Below are 15,875 nucleotides of genomic sequence, written 5' to 3' on the forward strand. Positions count from 1 at the left end.
AGTAGTTCAGTATAAATGACAAATACGTTAATGCGGATATGTCTATGAAAGCATTATGGTCATATTAAAGTTGTAATTTATTATATTATTAATCGAAAACTCCATAAAAATATAGATTGTAGCCGTATATTGTTCGCCTTTTCGAATCATTTCCTGCAAGCTAATGTTTTAAAATAGCATATCTACTCATAGGGTGCTTCTTAAAGCAAAATGAGATTTTTAGAATGTTAAGAATTTTTTTAAACATGACTATCCATTGATATTGATTTATTTTAATTAATTAATTGGTATTATTTTTGTTTAAAAACAAAATCTCAAAATGCAGAACAAAATCTAGAGAAGAGATTTGTACACACATGATTTCTTTCAAAGTTTGTGGATAAGGTTTTCCGTATGTTTTCTTTTCAAAGGACAATCATCAGAGAAGGTCGCAGATTCTAAAGGAGAGGAAGATGATTTTTTCGTGTCCAGTTCGTCTGAATCACCTCAAGTTCAAACAGATTCAGAAAGGTAATGTGATAAAGACAACGTTATAAATGGGTATTAGGAAAAAATTGTTCCTACCTTGTATTCTGGACATGTGAGAATCATAACAATGTATGATTTCAGAGCTTCTCTGATTTCATTTCCGATATATCTTATGACACTATAGTGCCCACTAAAAGTTCGATTATAGGCTCTGGTAGGCCCTTATTTAGGTGTCTTACATTCCTGTAACCAATAAAGTTTTACACCCCTTTTCTATTAGTTCGTATTCAGTGTGGGCCTAAAGAAGACGGCCGTGTATTCATTCAAGCAACTGGGCAATGAATACATAATCAAATGCATAGATTACGCTGGCAATTAAGAAGCAATTGCTTTAGCTCTTACTAAAACACCAGTAGCTTCGTAACGAGAAAACTCGGTTGCGCTGTGATACCAACGTTGTTTTCAGTATAGTTCTCCCTTAAATTTCTGTTTTGTGAGCAACCCCTTTTTTCCACATACCGTACTTCAATTTCGTTCTTTTGTTTTGCCACCTTTGATGCAGGCCCCTGTGGCTTATGCGTAAATACGGGACTGGGTTCTGTTCGTTCGTAAAAATTCATACTTCGATTAAAACACCTGTGTAAAGAGGAAGGAAAATATTCTTCAGTTCACACTTTGAAAAAATTATTTTGGTTAGTTATGTAAACAATAGATCACATGGAAAATAGTTATATGTCAATAGGGTGCTTCACATCCGGAAGTAGGTATTCTGTTCTGAAATCGGCGATAATTATGAAACGTCTAAAAGTAGAACATATAGTCAACAACAATGGTAATAAAGACTATTGTGTTAATTTGTAAAGAAAAAAAGTGATGATTTGCGAGGGGAATAATGCTGCAGAAAATACATTAAAAAAGGGATCAGAGAAGTTCTGAAACCGTATGTTGTTATGATTCCCATGTCCAGGATTCAAGGTAAGAAGATTTTTTTTCTAATACTAAATATGCGTTCAATAGCTTCTATAACTGAATATTATAAACGAGAGTTTTTCAACAGTTGGTCCTGAACAATGACGGCTTACGAAATTTTGCTATCGGCTTAGCAATTTGAAACTTATTTTGATTGTGACTTTCATCTTTTAACACGAGTGAAAAATCGCTTAATCATGTTCTGCGAAACTTTTTGAATAGTTGCACAGTAATTACTTCAACTTCCGTTACAATGTTCCTTTTCAGTTGTTCTATTTTCTGTGATTATTTCGGTATACTTCTCCTGTCAAGGCATGTACACTAAGTTCGGGCGATAGTAAGTCCTAAGGGAAGGAGGAGGACACAAGTTTTATGTATAAGTCATCACGTAGGAAAAAAGAATTACCCAGCTTTGCGTTTGTAACGTTTTATTAAAAGCGTGATAGATAGACGTCTTCTTACAGACGTGTACTCTTTCAATAGGAAAAAATTGCGTAATTAAATTCGATATATCGTTGTCGTTGTATGGAGAAATAGAAGAATAACGAAGTCTCTTGATTGTGTATCATATTTTTATCTTTTAATAATGAAAAGGTATTTCGTATTCGATACGCTGATTGTCATAGTGTAAACAGTATCATGAATTTCACGTGTTAATGTAATCATTCACTATATTTTTGTTCCTTAGAAGTATACAGTTCACCTAACATTGTCAGGATCATTAAGTCTATGAGGTCCATGTGGGCAGACCATGTAGCCAGAATGAGAAAAAGTAGAAACAGTTTCAAATTTTTAATTGGGAACCCAATCGAGTGCATAATATTAAGATGGAAGTCGCAGAAATACGAATACAAAATAGAAATAGAATCCAGTTGGGTAAAGAAAAGTCAATGCAGAGCTTTTGTGAATGCGTCATTGAACTTTAGGGTTCCATAGGCTATAGTTAGTTTAGTTTAGTTTAGTTTAGTTTAGTTAATTAATTAATGTAATCATTCAAGTAGAACCGTGCATTTGCATAGAATATTTTACCAATATGTTTATTCTGTTATCTTGAATTAATGATTTGAATCATGACAGTACCTTGTTTTTGCTGTCTTGGCCACTTCTTTCATTTTTTGTCCATTATGTTCTATACGGGTAAACATACATACACTCTTGACAGTTTTCCCTAGCGTTCGATACCGTAAATCACAAAATATTACTTCAGAAACTACAATGGTATGGAATACGGGGAGTCACCTTCGATTTTATGAAAAGCTAAACTTACTTAAAGAATCGGTTGCAATACACTAGTCTGAATGGACATTTATCAACCACAGCACTAGTAAACTGTGGAATCTCAAGGTTCCATAGTAGGGCCAGTACTATTCCTTTTATATATTAACAACTTGTCATGTGTATTGAAAAATTCCCAGTACTGTTTGTTTGCAGACGATAGAGTTATATTCATGAAAGGACCAGAGCTTAAAACAATACAAAAGTCGATTAATTTTGAGTTAGATAGATTATCACAGTAGTTTCGAATTAATAAATTAACTTTAAATGTTAATAAAACTAAGTGCGTATTCTTTAGAAATAGACATAAAATGCAAAACATTAATGACTATCCTATTATAATAAGCTCTCAAAAAGCAACAATTGTTGAAAACATAAAATACTTAGATGTTTGGTTTGATGAACATTTCACATGGGAGAAACATCAGAAAAAAAAGTTTCGCCACACACTGGGTTAATGTCTAAGATATCAAAAATGTTTTCGGAATCGATTGCAAGAATCTATGCATTCATTCACCCATACCTTTCATATGGAATCGAAGCCTGGTATGGAAACTTAAGTGCCCAGCTTAAATATAAACTTCTTTTTCTTCAGAAGAAAGTAATAAGAATAATAAAAAAGGAATATTTTCTTGCGCATACGAAACCGCTATTCCACTGCGCATACGAAACCGCTATTCCACGAACTGAACATGTTAAAGTTAGATAAACTTTTATTTTTGTAGTATAAATTGCCTAATGTACAGAGTCCTCAAGAAAGATGCAGTTATATTTTCAACACAATTTGTTAAAATAAAACACTCAGTACGCGTGCAAAGACAAAGAAATGACTTGAAAAACCAAGACCACAATTAAATTATGGCATCAAAAGTATCAGGTACCAATGTATTAAGGCCTGGAACGTCCTACCCTAAGTATTAGAGGACTACAAACTTTTAGTAAATAAATAAATAAATAAATAAATAAAAACGCGAAAGAGCATTTGAAAATTGAGACAAAACCATATTAATGTTTCATTATTATTATTTTTATTATGAACTTGTTAAGTATTTATAACCTCATGTAATTTTGTGTTATCTACATATATTAAATATTTACCCGCTATCCTATAATATGTAAATAATTTCTGAAGGGGAGAACCACAAACAGTAGAAGCTCGGCCTCTCCTTAAGTCGTTTATAAAGATTGTTAAGTAACTGTTTTGTACTTGAAAGTTAGTTGTCTATTATTATAAATATACGTATAAAATTGAATTTTTGCTGATAGCCAGAGTAATATAATAACCTCAGGAGTTGGACATCCATGTTACTTGATAGGAAATCTATCTCAGCAAACTCTTAATGGCTTAGCCATGCTGCACTTTGAAAATCGACACTCCTCTGCAGGGCAAATAACTGACTTTAATATTGTATATGACTTACGCACAATATAAACAACGCACAATAAACACTGGAGCGGACAATTAGAATTACTAACTCTACCTGCTGATCTAGCGGCTAGCATGTGTGCCTTTGGTGCATATGGTCCCGGGTTTGATAGATGGGTGAGCACAAAAGTTTAATTTCACAATTAATCACTGTAGTTTCACGTCTCTTATCTTCTTTGCTGGAAAGGGACGCTAGAGTTCAATAATAATAATAATAATAATAATAATAATAATAATAATAATAATAATAATAATAATAATAATAATAATAATAATAATAATGCGAGAAGTTAAACCTGCAATTTACTTCTCGCTATTGACGTAGCGGAAACAACACTTCATCCATCACATTTTATTGAAAAATAACTTATTAAATAACAAAAAATAACTTATTAATTACTAATTAAATTTTTATATTACTGAAAAGTTAGCAGTTTCTTGGCTGTTTGCATCCTTAATTGAAGTAATGCTGTGTAGTTCGAAGAATGAAACATTTTTTATGTAAGTGAAAGTTAGAGTTATCTCATAGGAGAGTGTTCAAACATAGAGGAGATGTAAATACATTACATCATTTAAAATATATATATATATATATATATATATATATATATATATATATATATATATATATATATATATATATCTTGGCACACACAAGGATGTAGGTACAAGAATTTCAGATAAAAACTAAATAGGAAAAGCACATACACGAAAGTTTCAAACTTCCTGGTACAAATATCGGATTAGTATTTTCAGTTTCTTTTACTTACGAGAGCTCTAATTATTTTTCAGTAGAACGAAGTGTTCACGGATATATGTTTATAGTCGTTGAGAATTCAAGTATTAGCACGATTGAGTATTTTGTTTCTTTTCATTGTCAAGAATTCGATGATTACCTTGAACTTTGTTTTTTAGATCTCCAGCTTGTGTCTCTAGGTACGAATTGAAATTCACTATTACTGGACACCATGTTTTTTTCACTAACAGATATATGATCTAACTAACTAACTAACTCTATGGCCTATGAAACCCGGAGGTTCAATGCCGCGTTCACAAAAGTTCTTCACTGACTTCTATCCTTAGCCAATTGGATCCAGTTTCTACTTTGTATTCCCATCTCTGCGAGATCCATTTTAATATTGTCCTCCCATCTGCTCCTAGGCCTTCCTAATAGTCATTTCCCGATTGGTCTTCCAGTCAAGACTTTGAAAGCGTTTCTACTTTCTTCTATTCTGGCTACATGACCTGCCCACTTAAGCCTCCTAGACTTGATGACCCTAACAATGTTTCTAGCATTCGAAAAATACGGTCTATTTGCTGAGATGTGAGTTGTTGTATCTTTTGTGACAAAGAGAGACGTAATTATCGATATAGTCTTTTAAAATTGCACTCATATTAGTTAAATCAGACCGAAGTATAGAGATAGACAGCAAATTGAGGCGTATTCTTTATGCTGTGCAAATTTGAATAGTTGAAGTGAATTTGATCTTTAGTGAGAATGATATTTTTATCGCAAATACAGGTTGTGTAAAGCAGGTATTTAATAAATTGGAGGTTTTTCTTTCACTTTAGTGTAGGGGCGGATTAATTGAAGATCAAATAGTTTCTGTTGATGGACAGATGCTGCAGATGAACAGATGCTGCAGTTTTCAGATATTGTGATTATTTTTCTCTATCCTGGTAGTTTTTCTTTTTTTCTAAACTTACTATATGTAACGTGTATTTGAGATAGTAATGAAGCCCTTTCATAGGATCGAAAATTCGCGTCTACGAACCAAGTTGGCAAGGCTTGTAAGATCTAATACAGTTAGAATGTTGTTCCGAAGTTACTGACACTTGGAGAGAGGTATGAATGCACTTGGCTTTTGTAAGGTTGTCTGTTTTTTCCTCTTTAGATTAAATATATGAAATAGAATTGTGTGCTTGTAAACATAATATATGTTTCTCGGATTGATTACTACTATTTTGTATATTTGATTAGTATAATTTTGTATGTGTAGCTGTAGATGTGTGATATTTCGATTATTATTTTTACTACTGAGAACACAGGGCCGCATAGGTTCTGTTGTTTTTATAATTTTGGGTGTTTTATATTTATTCGAATATGCTGAAACCGAAACTGGCACTAGTTTTCTCATATCACGCAAGAATTTCTTACAATTTACGATTTATATATGTTGATTGTGGTATGCATGTTTAAGCGTAGTTCAAGTAATTGGCGCAAGATGTCGCTAGCACGTGTTGAAATTATCCATGTGGTAATAAAGATGAATATGCTTTAAATGTAGGTAAGTTTAATTTAATTAAATTAACTAACTGTTGCGTGCATGACTATTTAAAATATTTCTATATCAAATCTTGTTATCGTATTTCAAATAAATTTTATATTTAATTGTCGCAAATCTTAGATGTGCTTCAATGGTATGAAGTGTTAATCTCTTAGGTTAGTTTTGTTCTGTGTTCATTGAATACTGTGTTGCCATGGCATCTCGTGGTTGTAAGAATAGACCAGATGTATTTTGTTACATCTGAGGTGAATTTGTTCCACGCAAACAGAGACAGAAAATTACAGATTTTGTAAGAACAGCATATTTCGCATATTCTCATATGAAACTTGGAAATCAAGATAAATCGTGGCCTCCACATAATATGTGTAAATATTGTGTGGAATCGTTACGGAACTGGAGCACTGGAAAGCGGTCATCTATGCCACTCGCAATTCCAGTGGTGTGGAGAGAGCTCAAAAACTACAGCGACGATTGCTACTTCTGTTCCTGTGAGATTGTAGGACATAATACTCGAAACAAGACAAAGATAGTATATCCCAATATTCCCTCTGCAATGAGACCTGTGCTGCACGGTCCAGACTTGCCTGTTCCGACACTTCCATCAAGTCTTGAGTTTCTAAGTGATCCTATTTCGTACAGTGATTCAGTGGAAGGTAGTGAAGTAGAAGATTAGGTTTACAACCTCCCTAGTAGATCTCGTGACCCTATACCACTCACTCAAAGCCAGCTTAATGATCTAGGTTGAGACCTAAATTTGTCTAAAGAATCTGCTGAACTTCTTGGTTCCAGACTTAATGAAAATCGTAATCTTCCTGACTTAATCTTATATTCTTTTTTGTTTGTCTGCATTCACATTAAACAAAACATGTTCAGTTATTTAGTGTATTAAACTCTTTAGTCTGCTAGAAGATAAGAAATAAGGTATAATAAAGCAGTATTGAATACGGAGAAAGGCTCAAATTTTGACATTGATTTGTAAGAAAACCGTACGTGATAGGGAAAAACGAATTCATTATTCGTAATCAGCCAGGAACAAAGAATTAAGTTCACCTATTAATCGAAAAACAATATGATTTTTTTTTAATTTGCAGCCCTGTGTAATTATAAAATTTATACTGTGTATAAGTATGGTTAAGTGGTAGACAAGGCATGGATAAGTGCGCCATGTAAAATAAGACTAAATATATAAGTAAATAAAATTGTTATATTTAATTTTATTTGTATATAATTTTCAGGAGTACTTCTCACGAAAAAGACGTGTCCTCAAATCATTCAGAGCTATATGGATTGAGGAGCCGACCTAATGAGAAATTTGTGTGGAATAAGTATCTGCTAAGTAAGGTGGAGGACGACATGCATCCAGATTGGATTTTATATATTACGCATGGATTTGTCGGTCAATCCAATATCAGTATTTTTGGCAGATCGATGTATTTGACGTTAATCGCAAGGCGTTCCAACAAATATGCTGGTACAAGGTTCTTAAAGCGAGGAGCAAATTTTGAGGTAAACATAAAAAATTTCTTGAAGTTCACTTTTAAATTAGGTCCTAAAAGTAGGTTTTAATCTATGTCATGTATTAAGTGTGGTTGTAAGAGCTGGGATGAATGAAAGCAGCTATGTGATTAAGATATTCTATCGAATAGTTGGGTTTAAATTATCTTTGTGTGGATGATTAAGTATGGATTTTTTCGACTTTGAGAACACAATTTGTGGTGAACAGTATCGTGTCCGTGCGTTTTCTCGCGGTACTTCCGTTTTCTCCCACTTTCTTATACCACCAATTCTTCCATCATCATTCACTTACCTTAATCATCATCTCCCTTAGTCTAACGGGCATAATCGTGGGACGTTAAACTGAAAGATTTAATTTAATTTTTTCATGCCGCCTCCTCCCAAATGGGGGCACATCTTTACGTTGGACACTCTTGAATTTTTTTTTTTTTTTTAATTAGAAAAAGTAGTGATAACAAACGATATACAAATTTCTGGGAGAAATTCGTGGTGATAGATACTATATGAATGTATGATTTCTTTCTATTAAAAAAAAAAAAAAAAAATCATGATTGCTGCTACCCATTCTGGAAAAAGCTTTTACTCAACCCACTTTGTTATTTATTTCATCAAGTAATATCAAAATAAAAAAAAAATCATGTGTCGGGAATTTCGAATGACTGAATATTATTAAGAATTACAAACTTCTACATTGTAAGAATTACGAGAAGATTTAAAAGATCATTCTTGTATGGTGTTGTACTGTTCGGGGCAGAAACGTAGTGAAAAAAAAAAAAAAAAAAAAAAAAAAGCCGCGGCCGGAAATGTTTGGAATCTGAGTATGGAAAAGAATGGATAAAGTCAGATAGATGGAAGAAACAACCAAAATATAAGGAAATGTTAAGAAAAAAAATAATACGAAGATTGTAAAAGGGAGGAAAAGAAACTGATTAGGACGTTATTTAAAAGGAAAAGTATTGTTAGGTTGCAATAATAGGTATAGTAGAAGACTAAAGAGGAAGGGGAAAGAAAAATATTTAACTGGAGAATGAGGAGGGAGAGGGTAACTCTGTCTGAACCATCGTGGGTAGAATCTTAAATTTGCGGCAAGTGTCAAAATATGTATAATAATAATAATAATAATAATAATAATAATGGTGTATATTGCTAATATATATATATATATATATTTCCTTTCATTATGCAGGGCGATGTAGCGAATGAAGTGGAAACAGAACAAATTGTGCATGATTCGGGAGTTTCTTCCTTAACGAAAGGCCATTTTAGTTCTTTTGTTCAGCTTAGAGGATCTATTCCATCACATTGGAGTCAAGACATTAGTAAAATTGTTCCTAAGCCAGCAATTATTTTTGACCTTAGCGATCCACACCACGAAACAGCAGGTATAGTTGCAAATTTGTTAAATTTACTTCCTAATGCTAGGATTTTTTTGAAAATTTAAGAGTGTAGTGCATAATTGTGTAGTATTGTCCCACATTTTCGTTTTATTTCGTTATGCTCTACTACGTATATTTATTGAACATCAATAATAATTATTATAATAACAATAATAATATAATTACTACTACTACTACTACCAACAACAACAACAACGCCGATGACGACGACTTGTTTGGTGTTAATTTCCTTTCTACGGACCAGTACTATTAAATCCACGTCGTGTGCGACCATAAAGCGATTCCATATTAATAATATCTGTATAATTTTGCTTTTTTGTTAAAAGTTACGCGTTCCTTTTCAGTATCGAGGCTATATGAGACGTGAACCAACAGTTTAAGGTAGAATTCTATACACCGTAATGCGTTTAATGCTCTTCCACCGAGAATCGACCTCGGGACCAGGTGTATCGAAGGTGTGCGCGCTAGCCAATAGACCAGCAGGAGGACTCTCATTTTATAGTTATACGCTCTAATCATTAATGTATTTTTAAAGCTCAATATTGTATGATGCTCCTCCTTGGACTACCCATCTTCGTGATTGATGTTTAATCTAAAATCTATGCTAATTCTATATTGAGAACAGGCGAAGCATTTGTACTCTCCTGTGATTTCCTAAAGTACTCCTTTACGGGTGGAGTATTTTAGGAAATATGTTCATTTTACCTACATGTCGACATGTTGCGTAAGCGTACTTGCGCCGCCTTTATACTATACTGTCCCTATAATTTAGCCGTTATGCACGCTCGCATATACACATCCTACGCACATATATATCGGACGCTGCCTTTATCCGATGTATAGAGGCACGAGTTTTTCGCAATGCGCGATAAAACGAAATTCGTCAGAATTAAGTAATTTTCAGTTTCTTGGCGTTTTATGATATTCTATGTTTTTTTTTTTCATTGATTTCCCTTGCGCGATAAAATGCGAGATTGGTAGTTTTGCGTGAAATTTCTAAGAATACGCGATATAACGCGAAATTTTGAAAATACGTTTTCATTACTTTGAAAACGCTAGTTTTCCGCTGACGGAACGGTAGAACGTGGCATGAACTGTGCATTTTGGGTGATTAGGACACGAATATAGGGAACATGTGCCCGTTAGCTATCACCATCGCAGCTGGATGGGGAGTTCCGAAGTGATGATTGATTGAAGTTTGCTGTAAAAGCACTTACATATGTGTGGCTTCCAACAAGCAATGTCAATTGAGAGAGATTTTTTTCTTTTTTTTCAAATATGGACTGATAAGTGACAATTGTACAACAATAAAGGAGGAAAATGTGGAAACATGTAACATGCTTATATTTAATGCTTAAATGTAACTTGTGCCTATGTGTTTTCAGAAGACAGCAAAACTTCCCTACTCATAGTTACTGATTTTCCTCAGTTTGATTTGAAAAAATATAATTTTCTGTAAATGAAATTGACATTATCAAGTCAAATATTCATTGTATTTTGTTTTTAGGTGATTAATGGTTTGTTTTTATACTGATCTATGAATAAAAGGAACAATTGTAAAAATGTTTGGGACTTCTTTTCCACAAGAGCTACTAAATGCGAAACTTTATTTGGAAAATGCGACAAAACGCGAAATATCAAAAATGAAACGCGAAAATTTCAAATTCTTAGTGCGAAAAAACTCATGCCCCTACGATGTAGGTCATTCTGTTTTCTTCGCCGGTCTTGATGGAACAATTTGAATTGTTAGTAATACTAAAAACAAAGTAAAGGCACTTTACGTTTTGATGAAATAATAACATGATAGACTTATCTTTCGATATGTGTAGTTTCGGCTTAATGAATGCAATAAATGTCAGTCTATACCATACAGTCAATCTTTTTGTCAAACAAAAAAGTTACAGAAATCTCAATGTTATAACTAGTAAACAAAATTATTATTATTTCTGAACAGAAAATTACTTTTATGCATATCTACATTTGAAATATTACTATTAAATCGTTTTTCTTTAATTTTTTGTTGGCAAATGGTTAGACCTTTAGTTTATAATTGTTGAAATAAAAGGGATAAATGATGTAACGCATGGCGCATAGGAAGAAACACATTTATGTAGTTGTTTTCTTCCATTTACGGATTTGTTTGGCATATAGATATATATATGTTTAACAACGAGTTTTTGTATTTGTGGCTTAAGAATTTAAGGAGTACCATATTGATATCTGCGATTTGAGTTTAAGGAGATACATTCCAGTTGTGTGCTGCAATAGGAGCGATATGTAGGCTAATTATAGTACAGACAGTGACGGCGATTGGACGTTAAAAGTGGGGGGATGGAGGCAAGACATGATCTGAATATTTGTATATCAATGTTAGTTTACCTGGTTGACTGGATGCTAACACTTTGACGAAAGGTTGTATAACTAAAAGGATACTATCTTTTTCAGTTAAAATACCGTATATCGTATTTCATATTTTATTAAGTAAATTGACAAGAGCAACGGAAGTAGGCACTAGCAACGTGTAAGAAGTGTAAGATTTGATTTTATTTCCTGCTCATGAACATCTTAAAATTCTGTGTGGGAAATTGTGTGATCAGATTATTTAATAACAAATTTGCAAAACAAATAAATAGAAAGGATAATATTAATCATAGTAATGAATAATCAGGCTTGTTGGGCAAATGTTACATTGAAACCGGGGATTAATGAAAACTTAATTCCACACATGCTATTAAATGTATGTTATTACTCTTAGGAAGACAGTAAATACTATGAGCAATACTACGACATTTATACAAATACTTTTGCAGCTTCCCGAAACATATTCGTTGCCATTAGGTGCAGTTTTCACTTTCTTAAAATACATATAAACTCAACAATACTTAGTATCAACCCACACTCCAGTTATACAAAATAATCCTAAAATCTAGAATTATGTTGAATTCGCTAAATTTAATTGCACATACACTAGTAAACCTCTAAACACACCACTTCACTCGTATATTACATTGTAAAACAATGGAAAAGGTAAAAGTTGTTTCTTATTACTCTGATTTTTATCAATATTCCTTGCTATTAGAAGAAAGAAAATTCATTTTAGGAACTGTCAATTTTTATGCAATTAAAGAATAACTTGTGAAAGACTTGAACAAGGGCTATCTCAATTAGTTTCAAAGCGGCGGACTAACATTGTACGAAGAAATGAAAGTACGCTGGAATTATTGCACTCCAATAGGTTAAATTTTGGACCATTTTCCGTGGCAATTAAAACATCCTGTAGCTTTCTTAACACCATCAGAAGAGAAATAACCAATACGTCTCACGCAAGGGCAAATACATGGCATCATTCTTTTCCATGAACCAATAATATATACAATAATTTTACATTTCCATGTGAAACTATATACATCAATGGGTCACTTCAAAAAAAGTGGGGGGGAGAAACTGCCCTCTTTGCCCCCCCCCCCTGCTCGCCGCCCATGACAGAGACATTATTTTTATACTGGAATCCGTTCTCCTGTTGTATATCAGAGTAATAGGAAATCCCAGCTTTGTGTATGTGACCATGTTTTGACTAGTGTGACAACTATTCTTTCTTTCCATTACCGTATGAGCTTTCTAAGTAGCTTGTACATATAGATGCCATGGAGGCTAATTACGCCACGGAGCAGTCAAGGTCAAAGTAATTCGTAAATGACAACTATAGTGTCGTATTGTGGGTTATGACTCAGGAACAGCTTTATTTATTAGTAGTTTAGCTATAGTTTTCTAGAAAGTCTAGATAAGTATTAGTTTAAATAATAATATGTAATATTTTGACATTACAGGTGAACATTTTAACCAGTTACTCCGAAGATATGGATCTCCAATTATTATCTTAAATTTAGTGAAGAAACGCGAGAAGAAAAAGCATGAGAGCATTTTGAGTGAAGATTTTATGATAGCAGTCGATTATCTTAACCAGTTTCTTCCACCTGAACACAAGATACAGTACATAAGTTTTGACATGGCAAGAATGAACAAGGCGTAAGTATTAACATTTTCTGTCTTCTATAATAAATTTTAATAACAATAATTCTGTTTACACCGTATTTCAAAAATTGTGAATTCAGGTGCTCATTATGTCTACGGCAAATGCAAAACCTATTTGGGTATTTGAGTGGTCCTGGCTTCGATTTCCGGTGGGGGACACTCGGTTAAAAAGATGTAACAGCCTTTTCACTCCAGCCATCCTGGGTAAGCTTTTTCTGGGTTTTCCTCATTCACACCAGGCAGATGCCGGGATGGTACCTAACATACAGGTTCCGGACCGCTTCCTTGCTTTCTCATGAATTCTCCGAGCAGTGTGTGATCGGCAAGGGACGTCATCCCTCATATGTAAGGCGGGATAACAGCCATAAATGCCGAAAGCCCAGAAATCTAATTCTTAATCCTAATCCTATTTGGGTATTTTATGTCTCTGGCCCCAAGAAAATTTTGCGCCTCTTCTCCCTTATTTGTTCATATTCAGTATAGGCCAAGAAAATACTGCCGCTTTCACTCGCATTGAGCCCTCAGCAGGGCATACAGAACCAAACGCACGAATTACACTACAGCCAATAAGCAGCAGCCTCAGCTCCTTCTAGCGTGAGTAGCGTCGTAACAAGAAAACTAGGTCACGCTGTGTGTACCAACATTGTTTACAGTACGGTGTAGAACTTCCTTAAAATTTTATCTTGTAGACAACCCTTGTTTTTCGCATACCATATTTTAATATCAACTTTTTTTTTTTCTTTTTAAATATGCACTCCTAAAATATGCCATTCTGGGTGTGGGGCTCTGTACCCATGCATAAATACAGGACTGGATAAATGTTATACGACTTACGTAAATCCAGCTACAAACACCATGGCGTGTGTATATATAATGTGAATCAATAGCAGAAAATAGTGAAATATAATCATACATATTGAAGAAGTAGACTATAAGCGCTTTCGTTAGAATACTTCATTAGAAAGGAAAGGCAAAATATATAGAGAAAAGAAAGTTTGAAGACCAAATAGAAAGATGCGTAGTTGATTTTTCCGCTCATGTCCGTCCTTTGTGTATTTGGACAGAAGTGCTATATTTTTTTGTAATTTCGTATTCGAAACTTTATAGGTTTGAATATACTTATTCTTGAGCTAACAACCAGGAAGGTGGTTCGTGGATGAGACGTTTCGCATTTTTTTCATACTGGGCCATAAATAACGAGTGTCTTTGTCCCATTCTGCCATACTATACCTTGATGAGAATAATATTGTCAGTTCACAAATCATTGGATAGTGTGCATTTCGTCTGCTTGGTAGCCCGAGAACAACTATATTCATCACCACGACACTAGTATTCGATGTACTAAAGCAGAGGGCTGAAAATACATAATTCGTAGTTACGCCGTAGGATCACAAAAGTGATATATATAAACTTCTTCCTAAACACTGTACAAGAAGTTGGTAGATTCGAACTTGACGACCAAACTACTGTTTAATTGTTATTGGTAATTTGCTAAAATTGCTATTTAAATACATTATATATTTTTTTCTTTCTTTTCTCTGTCTCTGGAATCTTAGTTCTTCCCAAATGAAAGATGATCATTTCAAAGATTATAAAATCAGTCTTAACTATGTATTTGTTTTAAACTTTGTCCTTAATAATTGATATCAAATAAATAAGTAAGTAAAATTTTTCTGTACTCATAAGTATGTTGAAGTTTATCCAGGGTTGTGACAAACTTGGAAAACCGGGAAATGTCAGAGAATTTGAGAAAACAGAGAAAAGTCAAGGAATTCTGCTGAGAGTCAGGAAATTTTGATATGCTAGGATTGAGATTTTAAAACCTTAAAAATGACATTTAAAACAATTTCAGATGTGATTGAATGCTTGTATTTTAATTGGCAGTTTCAAACTTAAAACGTATCTGTGTTTTCCGTTAACGATGTGTAACAAAGTTACGTTCTGCAGCTGCGCATTATCTTTTGCTTTTCGCTTGTACAGTGGATAATCATATTGGTGGAGCCACAATTGGTTCAACGATACAATGGAAAATTCATTTAAGACGCACGCATAATTCCAACTTTTTTTCCCCACTAGTTTCGATTTTATCGGAGTTTCTTGTGATGGTAACTTAAACCACAAATGAAAGGATTTTTGGAATATGGTTCTGTGTTTTCATTGTAATGCATTTTAATTCGTAAGGAGGTTTATTTCCGAAGTGCTTATAAGTTTACAAAAGATATTGATAAAATGCATTGGGTCAATACTTAGTGAATAGCTGAACTAATTTCATATCCTCTCATTTCAAAATGGTAAAAAGAAAACAAGTTTAAAACGTTATCTCTTATCAAAGTAATTACTGTACTTGGATTTAAATTAAAGATTAGAAAACCTTTTGTCCTATGCACAATATCACTACACAAGCCTTACCATCTCAAGTAATATTTGGTCAAATGCACCACACAACTTTTATTTTGTTTCCACGCATATTTCACTTATTCAGTAGTTTTACTTCATACTTTAACA

At 33.5% G+C, this 15,875-nt stretch overlaps 1 protein-coding gene across 5 annotated transcripts in view; it reads left to right on the forward strand.

Annotated features, from left to right (window-relative positions):
- FIG4 (polyphosphoinositide phosphatase FIG4) overlaps positions 1 to 15,875 on the forward strand; it is a 161,249-nt gene that overhangs the window by 55,916 nt on the left and 89,458 nt on the right. For all 5 annotated transcript variants that reach the window (XM_081765046.1, XM_081765047.1, XM_081765048.1 and 2 more), the window contains 4 exons: positions 411 to 510; positions 7,662 to 7,932; positions 9,128 to 9,323; positions 13,166 to 13,364. In XM_081765046.1, the coding sequence (XP_081621172.1) occupies positions 411 to 510; positions 7,662 to 7,932; positions 9,128 to 9,323; positions 13,166 to 13,364 (766 nt within the window). The remainder of the gene's footprint in view (positions 1 to 410; positions 511 to 7,661; positions 7,933 to 9,127; positions 9,324 to 13,165; positions 13,365 to 15,875) is intronic.

This window comes from Thermobia domestica, chromosome 7 (genome assembly GCF_964235325.1).
Source record: "Thermobia domestica chromosome 7, izTheDome1.hap1.1, whole genome shotgun sequence".
Taxonomy (NCBI): Eukaryota; Metazoa; Arthropoda; class Insecta; order Zygentoma; family Lepismatidae; genus Thermobia; species Thermobia domestica.